This window comes from Centroberyx gerrardi, chromosome 11 (genome assembly GCF_048128805.1).
Source record: "Centroberyx gerrardi isolate f3 chromosome 11, fCenGer3.hap1.cur.20231027, whole genome shotgun sequence".
NCBI lineage: Eukaryota > Metazoa > Chordata > Actinopteri > Beryciformes > Berycidae > Centroberyx > Centroberyx gerrardi.
This window is the reverse complement of record NC_136007.1, coordinates 4003203-4018510: the sequence shown is the minus strand read 5'-3', so window position 1 is coordinate 4018510 and position 15308 is coordinate 4003203. Positions and strand designations below refer to the sequence as shown.

At 45.1% G+C, this 15308-nt stretch overlaps 1 protein-coding gene across 2 annotated transcripts in view; it reads right to left on the bottom strand.

The window, feature by feature from the left end:
• The window catches only part of LOC139920337 (rho GTPase-activating protein 7), a 45999-nt gene that overhangs the window by 25536 nt on the left and 5155 nt on the right, over positions 1-15308 (bottom strand). Inside the window, exons 2-9 of one of the 2 annotated variants that reach the window (XM_078286885.1) lie at positions 7655-7726; positions 7455-7536; positions 6962-7025; positions 5284-5930; positions 4297-4540; positions 3200-3589; positions 1360-1724; positions 509-685 (exon numbers count right to left, since the gene is read on the bottom strand). In XM_078286885.1, the coding sequence (XP_078143011.1) occupies positions 509-685; positions 1360-1724; positions 3200-3589; positions 4297-4540; positions 5284-5930; positions 6962-7025; positions 7455-7536; positions 7655-7726 (2041 nt within the window). The remainder of the gene's footprint in view (positions 1-508; positions 686-1359; positions 1725-3199; positions 3590-4296; positions 4541-5283; positions 5931-6961; positions 7026-7454; positions 7537-7654; positions 7727-15308) is intronic. The other variant, XM_078286886.1, reaches the window with a different exon arrangement.

Here is a 15308-nt window from a genome sequence, read left to right as displayed (position 1 = left end):
AAGGTTGCACCCGAGCCATGAATAATGAATGAACTTCTAAATAGGCTGCCTGAAATATTTACCCTCCTCCCCGCCCACCTGCCCTCCTTTCAGCAGCCGCTCCCTTGAAGAAGAAGAAGAAGAGGGAAAGTTTCTCCATGCAGGTGTGTAGGAGCAAAGCATCTAACAATATCGTTGGCGCTTTGTTGGGTTTCCCCCCCCCCGCCAACAATCTGCTTTATTCCCTCGCATTAAAATCGCACACATCTCTTCTCCTCTTCCCTCTCCATCATCCATCCCCCTCTCCCCCTTCTTGTCCCTCCTCCTCTTCCCTCACTTTCCTCCGTCTCTCTCTCCTTCTGTCCGCTCATCTCACCTCTCTTCTTGTTCCCCCTTCTCTCCTCTCAACCTTCCCTCTCCTTCTCCCCTCTTTTCCATCCTTCCATCTTCCCTCCTCACCCCTTTCCTCATTCTCTTCCCTCCCCTACCCTCCCCACCCACCCACCCTCCTCCTCCTCCTCCTTCTTACCAGTTCCATCCTTGCTTGCTGGACGGAGAGTATTTGTCCATCAGAGCGGTGAGTTTGAGCAGAGAGAGTTTCTGCAGCAGCAGGAACTGGGAGGCGGACTGGTTCTCCACTCCTGGACTGGGAGGCAGGGAGGGGAGGCTCTGCTCGCTGCACCAGTGCAGCTGCTGGCTCACTCTGCTGCACACACAACAATACGGAGGTAAGGATACACACACAGACATATAGGCACACACACACACACAAACACACACACACATACACATGTAAACTAGGCCCTCATGCATAGAAGAAGTAGGTAGTAGGCAGAAACATAAACAATGCGCACACATACACACACACACATATATCTGTGCATGTGTATACACACAAAGATACATAGACAACGCACACACACACACACACACACATACACACACTCATACATGTACTCATAAATGTCCAGGGACCTGGAACTTTAAGCTTCAAATAATTTGGGCAGATTTCCTCGACCTGACTGTTGTTGCTAGGCAATATTAGCCAAAATTCTGCTTACTGGCTGGATGGAGTTGTTGTTGTTTTTTAACCATAGTTTACATATAGTATATACACACAGTATGCATATACAGTATTTATATTTTTTACAATTTAACACGTTACTTCTCCTGTTTGTGATGTGATGATCTTGTCTCTGTTATTGTCTTTTTCATTCCCTGAACTGTTTCTAACCATGTTTTATGCAGTTTTATTTGATGGGAGGGGTGGAGGGGCGGGACTGTTCAAAAATCTGTGATGGTTTCGTTGGGAGTTCATGTCATGGGGACTTTAACTCTGGTCGTGTTCCTCTCTTTCCGTTACACACTGAGCTCTCTCACCTGCTGCCAGGTTGCGGCGATCTGGTCTTCGCCTCTTCTCCGTCCACAGAAACCTTCTCACACGCCTCCGCCTCCTCCTCCTCCTCCTCCTCCTCCGTCTCCTGCGGACGCTGCACCTCCAGGTGGATGTGGCTGGGGGAGGAGGGGCAGGGGGAGGCGGCCGAGGAGCCGGGGAGGGCAGGGGAGTCCCGGGACGAAGAGGAGGAGGAGGAGGAGGTGGAGGAAGAGGAGGAGGAGCCTCTCTGACAGTCGTCCTCCGACAGGTTTTGGGACCAGGAGGAGACCAGCTGCTGCAGGTCGCTGATCCGCTCCATGACGCTGTCCAGAGCCGAGAAGACGTCCTCGTCCGTCATCAGCCGGCTCACCTGGGAGGGGAAAGGAGTTTGGGAAAAAAATCAAAGGGGAATTCCATCGAAAGTGACTGATAGCATTGTTAGCATTCCTCCATGAAAACCAATGGCTACTTGGAAGCTTAAGAGATACTGTAGCTTACAGCAAACAGTACCGATTGGTTTGAATGAGGAACAAGTCATGAACCTCAAACAACCACAGGCAAACTTTCACATCCGTTGCTTCAAGAGACAACTGACAAAAATCAATACTTAGGTTACTCAGCACAATTAAACGTTTTTGTAAAATGATCCAAGATTTTTCCCATCTGTTTTCTGAATTCTAGGTGACAAGCTCAAGAAAAAATACAATCCAATGGCGTCATTGAAATGTAATGACATTGGCTCTTAAACATTTCAGAGTACATGCTCCTCTACTTTCTCATCAGGTGATCCACCTAGATCCTGGTAGATGTTAAGGTTTTGCAAATTCAGGATTTCATTCGAAAACACTCTGTATCCATTTTGGAGGAAAGTTATCACCTGATTTCTCCAAGCTTCAGAAACAGAAGTGATGGTTTCTCAACTATTTTCTAAGTAGACCTTAGGATAGCTCATAACTTTAATAATATTTAATGATGATTCTTACTTGGCAGCAATCACTTGCCAATTTTTATCCACTTCAAATATTAACTGAATTAAAGTAATGAATATCAGAGATGATTGAAGAGCTTCAGTCCATAATGAGATATCCACCATTTGATATCCGCACTCACAGAATGATTTCTGGCTTGATGGAATAACTTAGTATGGGATATTATTGAAAAATGACCTCACTGAGGAGCTCAGGCCAGCAGAATCAATATCCGCTTTTGAATCAGCTCCTATTTTTATAGACTTGCTTTTAGGTGATGTCTTTAAATATATATATATGTAATGTTTTACCATTATATGTTTTATTTACCTTTATTTTTAACCTTTTATTTTGTGCTGCCTTCTTGTTTTACCCGTTTTAATTTGAGTGTGATGTTTGCATTTATTTGATTGATAAAACAACACTGCATTAAAGGTGCAATAAAAACAAGATTTTTCTTGTTCCATAGCACAAAATGGCCATAATATATCTGCGGGGGGTTGATAGAGTTGCTGATCAATACCAATGATGCTTTAAAAACTCACTTTCTGGCTTGTTCACTGTTTTGCAACAAAAACTCTCCATTGGACTTTCCAGACTCTCCCAGCCCCCCTTAGTCGCTGATAGAAGTTGATTAAGTAAAATGAATTAATGTTTAAAATGAATTAGCGCTATCCAAATAAAACGGATAATTATAATAAAATTGTAATTTAAAATAATGACTATTATATTAGCTCTTTACTCAAAAGAGACATTAGAAGATCTAGTCATCTGTTTCGTTTTGTGAAATATTGGAAAATGCACATCAGGCCACATTTTTTTCCCCTTTAAAAAGGAACATAAAGTGTGAACCTTCAGTCTCGGTCATGTGACCCACCTCCGTCTCCTCGCCCGTCCGTTCTGCATCTCTGCCGCTCCCGCCGCCGCCGCCTTCGTTCCCACAGAGCGGCTGGTCCGGCACGTTGTCGTAGATGCTGACCCGGTGCTCCAGTGCGGGGAGGGGGCCGGGCACGCCGACATCGCAGGAAGAAGAATCATCGGTCGCCGGCGACGCCAACGCGCTGCGGCGGCAACTGCTTCGCCCCCGGTAACCGTGGAAGCTCCCGGTCCTCCAGTTGACGGAGGGGCTGTCGGTGACGGGGGACAGGACGGCGTGTTTGTGGGTGAGCGAGGTGGGGAAGGTTCCCGGTTTGTGTCCGTGAGGAATCTGGAAGACCAGACTGTCACCGCTGCTGTTGTTGTTGTTGTTGATCTGGTTCCTGTAGTCCTGAAGGGGGTGAATGGAGGGATGGGTGAGGGTTAACATGGATGAGTGAAGGAAGAAAAGAAAGCAGGAGCGAAGGAAGAAAAGAAGGAAAGCAGGAAGGATGGGAAAAAAGGAAGGAAGGATGCATGGATGGAGCAAAAGAATACATTTGGGGAGAAAGAAAAGAAAGAAAGGAAGAAAAAAGAGACAAAGTAAAGAAAGAGGGACAAAAGGAAAAAGGAATGAAGAGAGAGAACTACTAGCTGTTTAGCATGCAAATAAACTTTCCATCTATGTACATAACATAACACTATCCACCAAGTGCCAATAGCGGTAAAATTTGTCTTTGGGGTCGCCTGCCACACTGGTGTAACTTTTTGAGACATTTGAACGCCTCGGTTATATCCAGTCTTTGGTCTTTGCCTTCTCTCAAATTGTCCCTGCTGGCCACCGTACTCTCTCTCTCTAACTGTGATAAAAACAAAGTAAAACAATGGCTCTGTATCAAAACACGCAAACTTATTCTCTGGTTTATCTGCTGTCTGGATGACTGGATGTCTGGACAAAATAGGACTGAAACAGGGCAACATATTTCTGTGGTTAGTGGTTAGTGGTTATTTTTGCTGGTAAAAATAATTCAGATTTTTCTTAATTGACACCCTTCACAGAGGTGGAGAGAGTCCCACGGTTATTTTTGGACACCAAACACTGAACCATGAGGGACTGACCTCTGTGCCTCTGTGGAGCAGCAGCCCCTGGTTCTGGTGGTTCTGGTTGTTGTCGGTCATTCCGCTACCGACCCCGATGGTCCGTTTGCAGTTGCTCCTGACCCGGGTGACGGGGCTGGGCGTGCTGACGGCGCTGCTGCTCTCTGAAGGACTGCCGCTGCTGCTGCTGCTGCTGCTGCTGCTGCTGGCGCTGTGGGGCGACGAGGGCGACGACGAGGCCCGGCTGCTGGGCCGACCCTGCAGACTGGAGACGCCCAGGTAGACAGAGGACTACTGTTAGAGGGGTCTATGTGTCATTTCTGGTCCGATGCTGGCCTCTATCGTTCAGCGTTGTCATGACAACGACACTGCCCTCCGTAGAGCGAGACCATCATCAGCATGGTGGGCAGGTTGGACTGTTTCACAACCAACAACAATGAACCTTCTGTCATGTTTTACCCAGTTAGCGCACTTTTTTTGTTCTACGGACGCTTGCTGTGATCAGGATCATGACATCACCACGATTCCTGCTGTCTGTGGGTTTTTGGAACATATCGAAGGTAAGAAGTCGCTATTTTGTGTGTGAAGTAACTTATGGGCCGGTCCATTAAAATTAAAACAGTTTGGAGGATTATATACATGCCGAATTTACCAGAACACCCTACCGATTAGTAATAAAGTCTCAAATTATATTTTATGATGTGAGTTTATGCCGATAATTAAGGCAAAAACAAATTGCCTGATTTTTGAATGGACCTTGGTGCTGTAGAGGGCCTTCAGCCTCGACCGCTCCCGTGTCTCTGCGGCTCTGCGGCTGTTCACTTTGTTTCACTCACTACCATTCAGAACCTCTGCTGATATTTACTAGTTATTTTATGCTTCAGTAAAGCAGAAATATTACACATTTAACATTTAAAGCTACACTAGAGAATACACTACAATAGATACGAGCAGAGTTTCCCACACAGTGTTCAAAATGGCCGCTGTGGGAATGAGAACAATTCTCACCTTGCGGGGCACTGAAGCCTCCTCAGCCTGTCCTCCTCCATGGGCCCGTCCTGGACCAGAACCGGCCCGCTGATAACCAGCCTGGCCCGGCTCCCACTGTGACTGCCGCCGTTGCTGCTGCCGCTGTGTCCGGGGGTGGGCGGCGTGGACGTCCCCCTCAGCCTCAGCTTCTCCATCTTCCTCAGCAGACTGGTGCCCTTCTTCCTGGGCGGTTTGTCCGGGAAGCAACGCTCGGCCTCCAGGCTAAAGGTCGACGACCCTCCGCCGCTTCCGCCAGGAGAGGGGGGTCTGCTGAACGAGGTGTCCAGGGACGGGGTCTTGTTCGTGGAAGAGCAGCGGGAAGAGCTCCTGCTGGTCTCCTGGTCGTCCGTGGTGCTGGTGGCGGTGACGGCGGTGGTAACTGGGCCTCTGTGACTCTTGTGGCGCCCGTCGTGGCCTTCGCTCTCGGTGCTGCTGGAGCTGTGGATGGAGCAGATGTCGTGGCGGTCGCCGGCGTCACACAGAGACACGTCCTGCGGCCCGGTGGGACTGTCGGACGAGGGGAGGAAGTCCAACGGGGAGTCGAGGCGTCGCCAGCGCCGCGTCCGCCTGTCGTAGCTCCATTTGGGGCTGATGGCGCAGGAGTCTTCCTCATCGCAGTCCTCTCCCTGGGGGTTGAAGAGGATGGAGTGTTTAGACACACACATTCACACACCTGCACTCAGCTGCATACAGACAAGACAAAAACATGGTGCACAAACATTCAAATTGGACATGTAGTGACACTTGGGCAAACAGAGGATGGACTTTCTAGGCATGCACAAACACATGCTCACCAACACTAATACCTGTACACACACACACACACACACACACACACACACAAAGATGTATGCAGGAACACATTCACACACACAGACAAAATCATACAGAGCCCCTTTACACCTGGCGTTAACATGCATCAGATAATGTAATCAAATAGCACAAAAATGCATAAAATCCAGGTGTAAATCTTGATGCATTGAAGATCTGATTATCCAAAGCACTTCTGGAGGTCAGACAGGCATTTGGTCACGTTAACAACAAAATGTAAATGCGGTACGTCTGAAATTCACACACAGGAGCTACAGTATGTGTACAGAGATTACATTTTGTGCGTGGATCCAACCAGGATGCACACGCAAAACAAAGAGGCTATACCGGAGACCGGTTTCAATGCCAGGTGTAAATATAATCCAGCTCCATCAGATCTAGACACAATCTGGATATGAGACACATATTTATGCAAAGGGGGAAATGGGGACATAGTTATTCTGAAAAAAAAAAAAAAAAAGCAGTCCTCTACAGAGCCTATTAACACCGAAATACAAAATACCCTCCAAAAAAGAGAGAGAGAGAAGAGCGTGTTTCTCAGATCCTCAGTGCCTAAAACAAAAAATCTGCATGATTAATTCTCGCCAAACTTTCGGCTTTTGAGTCTCCTTCTCTCCTCTCTCCCGCTTTCTTTTCTGCTGCAGGACTTCCCTTTCTCCCAGACAGGGAAACTAGTGAGAGAGACAAATCGGGGAGGAGGAGGAGGAGGACCTATCATTTGGTATCAGTCAAAATCGGTGGTGGTGGTGGTGGTGGGGGGGGGGGGGGTGTGATGGTTAAGTCTGCCATGTTTGAGTTTGTCGCCGTTGGCTCTCCCTCCACTCACCCTCCGCTTTGATCTCCTGGGCTCCAGCCTCATCTCCACGCATTTGTTTAAAGTGCTTAACCTCCTGGATGGAAAAGAGCAAGCAGAGAGGAAACAGCATGGCGGTTAGACGAGCACAGGAAGAAGAAACATATATATTAGCCTATATTATCATCATATGTTGTCATATCCGTATCATCACAATATGGTGTTGTACGCTGCAGACATACACATGAAGAGTTTTGTTCCTCTTACAAAACAAACAAACAAAAAATGATGGTACTTTTTAAAGGGTAGAAAGGTTGGAAAAACACGAACAATTTAACAGACTGGATCCTCTATATTTTAGAGATCTTGAATGATGAAATTCAGCCAGGTAATGATTTTTATTTGCAAAATCGATATACGGATATATATATTTATAAACAGACACAGACACACACACACACTGGTGAACTTAACATGCACATGCACAGGAGAAGCAGGGAGCCGGTGAAGTGCAGCGGTTCATTACCTGCAGAGCGAATCGAGAGCGTCCTTATCCAGGAAGTGGTGATCACTCTTCGCCCACTCCAAGTCAATGGGGAACCTGCAGTCTGACAGACACATGAGAACGTGCGTTAGCCCGGGGCGCCGGCTAGCTGTCATTCAGCAAACATTTGGATTTACTCTGCATCACCTTGGACTTGGAGGATTAACTAGCCTCATATTTACCTTTGAATAATTGCACGTACTGAGGGAAGCCGGCCGCTCTCAGCCAATCGCAGGCCTCCTTGGCTTCAATCTCTGCAAACAGCAAGGAAAACATCTTATTTAATTATGATCATTTCATGCTCCGGCCGTTTTAAGAGGGCAAATATTTGCTCTTAATCAGTCGCCTGTGTTTAAAGTTTAATTACATTTGCATTTGGTTGTAAAAAAAAAAAAAAAAAAAAAAAAAAAAAAGATACAAACATAGGGAGAAAAATTGGAAGCGGGCCCCCGTCACGTAGAGGCTATTAATTATCTGCGACTCTTTGGAAGAGGCCATTCTAATTACCGCTAATTGGCTGACTGGGGATGGGAGCTTATGAGAGAGAAGAAGAAGAAGAAGAAGAGAGGTTTTGGGTTTATATAGCTCTCTCTTTCCCGCTCTCTCTGCCACCAGCTTTCATCCTCTCTCCGTGTTCCTCTTCTATCCATCTGCCTTCGCCCGCTGAAGTCGCGGCATTAAACAGCAACATCAGGGACAGATGGCGGGATAAAACGAACGCACCCATGCACTCCTTTCTGTTAAAGTGGTAGCCGTTTTATCAAGGCCATTAGAAGGAATGCGTGCAAATACTTGAAGATAATACCTGATGATAATGGCCCCCCACACACACTCATGATCACAGATGTGCATCCACACTTAGGCCTATACAAGAAACACATATAGAAACAGGCACACACACACACACACACACAAATTGCACATAAGACCACATGCCCCTGCAAACACCTACACACTTAGACACAATACCTGTCTCTACAAATACACACACATACAGCAACACACACAATAGATTAACAGTCACACAGTAGCTGCATTTCCATCCAAGTATTTTTATGCAAATTATGATGCACAGAATTAGAAAAGCTGAACGGAAACAGCAAATTTTGAAAAAAAAAAAAAAAAGTACTCAGTGTTGCAGAAAAGCATTCACACAGTTTTCTGTTGATAAGGAGAGTATGCGATAAGGAGAGACAGAAAATCGTGTGTGGAATAGATAATGATGTCGGCTCGGCTCGATCTCATTGCACAATTTTAAAGATTTACAGCAGATATTTGGATTTGGATATTGTGAAAGGCTGTAAAATACTTCCCAGAAATATTGTGGTTTTACGGCTATTACAATATATCTAAGGGCATTTTCTTTGTTTTTGTATTCGGACAGCATGAAACATCAGCCGACATTAGCTGACACTAAAGAAGAACAACAACAACTTTTCCGACTTCAACCCAGCCGACAGAAACGCATTTCGCATTTTTTTTTTTTTTTTTGCGACATTTCAAAAAGTTTGCTTAAAATCCACTTGACAGCAGGATGGAAACATCTTAAGATGTGGTCTCGCTCTTTTCCCAGAGGCTCCGGGAGTCGAGAGAGGAGACGACGTCTGGGGTGGCGGCGCGACACACAGCAGATGGCTCAGATATGTAAACACTGGAGGAAGTTCAGCGAATATGGCAATCATCAAGATGACAGAGAGAGAAAGAGAGAAAGAGGGAGAAGGAAGAAAAGAGAGAAAGGAAGAGAGACAGAGAGGTAAACAGACTAAAACTGAGCAAGAGAGACAAAGACAGTAAGCAAGAAAGAAAGAATGAACGGAGGAAAGGACGAATAGCAATAGCGAGTGGAATTACCATAAAACGAGCGGGCTAATCTCGACCCTTCAAATGAACGCCGTGCCGACGCTCGCCGAGCATCTGAGCGCTGAGCCCGCTTTCCAGAGTCAAGATCGAGATGTGACATTTCAGATAGGAAGGGGATCAAGTGTGCTTGCTGAGCAGCAGCCTCACACAGCCGAGAGACGAGCTGCAAATCCCGGGATCTGTGGATCTACCGGAGGGAGGAACCCGAACTCAGTGAGGCACCGACGACACTCCAACTGCTAAACCTTATTACCGATACAATCTATTACTTTTACTGGACGATATAGACTCAGACTTGGCAGTTTGCGGTCATGAGGGTCACTGGGCAGAAGTGACTGTCATTTAAAACCAGCTTTCCACATTAAATAGATCTAATATCCAGAGGTGTGACCAAGTCAACTTTGCTCGAGTCCCAAGTCAGTCTCAAGTCTTGAGGCACAAGTCTCAAGTCTAAATGTAGATTAGCAAGTCAAGTCCAAGTCAAATCAAGAGTCCAGTATCAATTTAATATCTTAAAGAAAACTAAATATCTAGGACTTTTCAATGCAATATGGTTTTAATAGGATAAAAACTTGGTAAGAGCATCATGAGTTTGATTTCTATAATCAGTTTCAACTTCAATAAATTCAATCATTCCATACAAATTCAGAAAACAGAATTTAAATTCAGTCGTCTGCTGGAACAAATCTCATCACTTTCAATCTAAGTCATTTACACAAACACAAGATCTCAAGTCAAGACTTTAGAAACCTTTTCAAGTCATCAAAGTACAAGTCAGAGTCAAGTCCCAAGTCACTAGAACCCAAGTCAAGTCGAGTCTCAAGTCTTCTCTTCAAGCATCAAGTCAAGTCTCAAGCAATTCAAATTGCGACTCGAGTCTGACTCAAGTGAATGTGTTGAACTCTATCATAAGTGTATGTATTTTCAGTCAACCTTGCCAAAAAACAAACATAAAACAAAGTCGATTTGCCTTGATTTCTGACAAGTTACAAGGTGTTCAGTGCCGGATCTTTGCATGTTGACGGCTCCAAAAATGGCAGTGAGAGGTAACTCACTGAAAAATGTATACTTCAAAACCCAGAAATCCTATAACGTGATGTCAGTAAACATCACACAGCTCGCTCATGTTTACCGACCCGGCCGCTCTGTGATGCTTCACACCAAAGGAAACCAAAGAGACGAGAGAGGAGAAGATCTAACGCTGGTGAGTCCGGCTTCCTCTGCTGCTGTTCAGGAGACAGTTTGGATTTCTACTCTGAAGTTTTGATTCGTCACTCACTGTGAGCGGAGAAGTGATCATACCAACATCTGAATCTTTGTCATGTTAAATCAACAAAAGGACAATGAGGGAAGAATATGTGTTCAAGCTGAAATAAATGGCATTAAGGATAATTTGTGCAATATTTTTGCCCCGAGTAAGGAAGCTGGTGGAGGAAATAGCTGATGACCACAGGGGACTTCAACCAGGTTCAAGATGGGATTCTTGATAAAAAAAACAACACTTTCTCCAATACCAAGAGATAAAAGGGCCATAAATTCACTGATGAGAGATATGGAGAGTGGTTAGACTTCAGCAAAAACGTACTTGAATAAAAGTAAAAATACTGACTTTAAAACATACTCAAAGAAGTATACAAAAAAGCTACTCAATTACAGTAACAGGAGTAAATGTAATCAGTCAGCCAGTGGTGTATCGGGCAAACATACTATTACAAAACTATTAGGAATATCACAGTATAAGCAGAGCTACTCTTCAATACAGAACAACCCATCTGGGAAAAGGTTTGATTATGTGAGACAACTGGCAGGCGAGTGGGAAACATGTGATCCAACAAAATACCTACAAGTAAGGAGTAGTATGGGGGCGTCTTTGGGCTCGACAGAGGGGAAAATGAAGAAAAAGTAGTGCAGTAGTGCCTTCTTTAATTCGCTGTGATACACTCAGCATCAATATATAAAAAGATACTGAAAACAAGATTTGTGGGAATTTAAAATTGAGTAGTGAGGATATTATTTTGAATGTTGGATGGGAAGCCGGGGATAAATCTATTCATCACAAGACCGTTTACTCCATTCCAGCTTTACAGAATGGGTGTGATGCAGGACAGTGGGTTGGAAGTGTTTAAGGAGGAAACTGGCACATTCTTGCATGCTATGTGGGAGTTTCCCTGGGCACTTCCTGTTTGGAGGGAGCTTTTAAAAGGAAGCTTGAAGCGGAGAGAGCAGCTCTGCCCCTCAGGAGACACAACACCACTGCCACAGGGCTTCACCACACAGCTCCGTTTGGGCTGATTTTGGTTGGCTGTACTATCGCTGCAAGACAGAATCAGAATCAGGTTTGTTTTCTCCAGGTACATTTTCACATATTAGGAATTTGACTTGGTGAGGTTGGTGCAGTGCAATATACAGACATTTAGACAGACAAACAAGCAGCAATCAAGCTTTGCAAATAGAATTTAAATATCAAACATCAGAGACAGAGAAGAAAGAAAGAAGAGATTCCTGAAAATATATACAGTATATACAGTGACTAAGTGGGTCATCCAGGGGCTTTTTACAAGGGCTCAGTATTACATTTAGTGTGTGACCAAAGTACCAAAAATGAATAAATAGTGTCACTACACAGGGAATACAAATACGATAGATACGACTATGTATTTACAGATGTACAATTTGTGTGGACTTATATATGTGTATGTATGACTTATATGGAATGGAGAAAGCTTATGACTGAGAACGCTTCTTTGGAATATACAGTAGCTAGACTGAAACATCTTAAAAGGGGAATTTAAGGAGTTGTGGGATGACTTTGTATATTAAGATGATATATTAAGATGTATATTAAGGGGTTTTTGGTTTAGGGAAAACATCAATATGATCATACTTGTGCTGTAAGACTGACAGTTTCTTGTTATCTAGTCTGCAGAGTTGTTTTTTTCTACTCCTTTATTCTGCACACATATCCTTTTGGCCAATACCAATGCCAACAATGTTTATTTTGGTGTGTACCGTTTCAAAAACTGGATTTGGAAAACAAATAAAAACTTAAATGACATAAAAAATGGCATCTCATAGAGGGAGGATGGGACGGTCCTCTCTGTTGCAGCCTCACCTTGTGATTATGCTTATAAGTCAGGTGAATTTTACATAGAAATGTCTAGTTGTAGCTAAAATATTGGTAAATTCTGATAATTAAACCCTATTTTAGCCGGTTGTCAGAAAGATATGCCCCAGCAGCCTCAGTACTGCAGCATCCCTACCTGAAATCAAGCTTCAGATGATGCAAGTGTTGCCAAACAGATATGCCCTTGCAGCAGGTTTGTGATGAAAAGAATATTTTATTTCAATGAGACGTGGACAAACAGAGGTGCAGTGGACAGGAATATTCTGTCTGAGGGAAACGGGGAGGGAGAGAGACGGATGGAAAGACAGACAGGCGAGTGAGAGACGGACAGAAAGACAGACAGGCGAGTGAGAGACAGACAGAAAGACAGACAGGGAGTGAGAGACGGACAGAGAGACAGACAGGGAGTGAGAGACAGACAGGGAGAGAGAGACAGACAGAAAGAGAGACAGGGAGAGAGAGACAGACAGGGAGAGAGAGACAGACAGAAAGACAGACAGAAAGACAGACAGGGAGTGAGAGACAGACAGAGAGACAGACAGGGAGTGAGAGACAGACAGGGAGAGAGAGACAGACAGAAAGAGAGACAGGGAGAGAGAGACAGACAGGGAGAGAGAGACAGACAGAAAGACAGACAGAAAGACAGGGAGAGAGAGACGGACAGAGAGACAGACAGGGAGTGAGAGACAGACAGAAAGACAGACAGATGGACAGAAAGACAGACAGGGAGTGAGAGACGGACAGAGAGACAGACAGACGGACAGAAAGACAGACAGGGAGTAAGAGACAGACAGAAAGACAGACAGGGAGAGAGAGACGGACAGAGAGACAGACAGACGGACAGAAAGACAGACAGGGAGTAAGAGACAGACAGAAAGACAGACAGGGAGAGAGAGACGGACAGAGAGACAGACAGACGGACAGAAAGACAGACAGGGAGAGCAACAAACACGTAAAAACTGGAACAGAAAGACGGGTACGGAGCACAAAACGACAGCGAGTCGGTCAGTCGCAGGCCGAAGAATGACCCCAAAAACACGACTTGACCTAATTTCCAGATGAATTATGAATCCGACGAGGAACAAAACACTTCACACCTGTCGGAAAACCATAATGAACGTTCCACTTGGCCCGCGCTCGGTCCCCCCCCCCCCCCCGTTCCTCGCTCTCCTCGGCTCGGCCTTACGTAAGTACGATGCTATCTGCGGCGCTCCTGTTCCAATAAGGCCAAAGCAGGCAGCGGCCTCTTCCGTTTTCCAAACGACTCGCCTCTGAGGAAGCTGTGGTTTGGGCCCTTTGGGTGCTGATAAGAGATGCGGCTGATTCGGGTGGCTCCGCCCTCTCGCAGCCACAGGAAATTGGACGGCGTGTTTGTGGGTGCTGAGAGGAGCGGGCAGGGTGAGGTTACGTGCCCGGCGGACCGTGTGTGTTTGGTGTTTCTGTATGGAGGGGGAGGGAGGGGGGCGGGGGGTGTTACATTTGTTGTCTGGATGCTGAGGCTTTGACCTGAGCACCATGGGTGCAGCTAGGAATTATGGGGCCTGTAATATAGGCCCACTTCCCTCTCGTCCCAGCTCCACCATTATTCCATCTAGGACCAGGGGTGGTCTTAATGATTTGGGGGCCCTAGGCAAAGGCAAGCATGGGGCCCCCCTGAATCCCACCCCTCTCCCTTTTTAATCCATCCTTTCTATACATTACCTTCAAGTTGGGGCTGAGCAAATTATGCATGTAAGGGCACTTTTTCTTTGCTTATTTTTATTTATTAATTGTATTTACTTTTCTCTTAGCTACTGATGCAGTGGCAAGGAAAATGAGCTTAAAGTCAAGTGGCAAAATCACACTAGAAGTGGAAGAGCCCACTGTAGCCTGACTGAGTAACTCAAGATTGAAATAATTTATTGTTAAAAAAGTAAATTTCTTTTAAATGGAACTGAAGTTAAAAAATAAGCACCGATTGGCAGCTGTAACCAAACTTTCACCAGTCGTCCGCTGTTCACACACTGTCTTGGGAGGGCAATTTAGCCAAACTTTATTCCTGCTTGTTCCAGTTTGTCTCAGATAAAACAGCACAACAGCTGCTGTATCATATTTTTGAGAAAGTATTATTTGTTTGCAGCGCTGTAGATTTCAACCAAACCCTGTTTCAAAACCAGAGTGGTGTGAAATAAAATATAAAATATTCATAACTACACACTTGAGGACCACAAACTGCATTTTAGTCCAGACTCTTTAGGGGCCGTCCCTCAGTTTGGGGCCCTGGGTAGTCAGTACCCCTCTGTACTCATTACTATTACTTGCCAGCAATGTTGGTAATTTAGGATTTTAAGCTTCTTCTGTTGCTGCAATCAGTGCAAGTTGCTCAGGATAAGAGAGCGGCTGAATGCCTAAAATGTGATGTAATGAAACAACACAACCAGGCCGTTAATAAGCTCATTGTTCCCTTTTGACAGGTGTGGAGTGTTTTTTCCTCTCGGGGGTGCTGAGCAGAGATGTGTGCTTAAGGTGTGTGTGTGTGTGTGTGTGTGTGTGTGCGCGCGTGTGTGTGTGTTTTGATCCACTGTATGAAGTTGGATTTCCACCACTTTCCTACAGAACCAGTACTGCACCTGCATAACATACTGGCATAACAGTTACTTTGTAAGGTAAGTTATGATGTTAAGTAACTAATTATGCTTAAAAGTAACTTTCCCCAACACTGTTACACCTTCACTAGATAGACATAGCAAGCGTGAGGCCAGAAAATAAAATTAACAAGTGAGTGAGCAATTTTTAAATTAAAACTGTACATTGGCTCTTGTATCTTTATTATTTATTTGGTAAACAAAATAGCATTGAAACAGGGTAGGGTG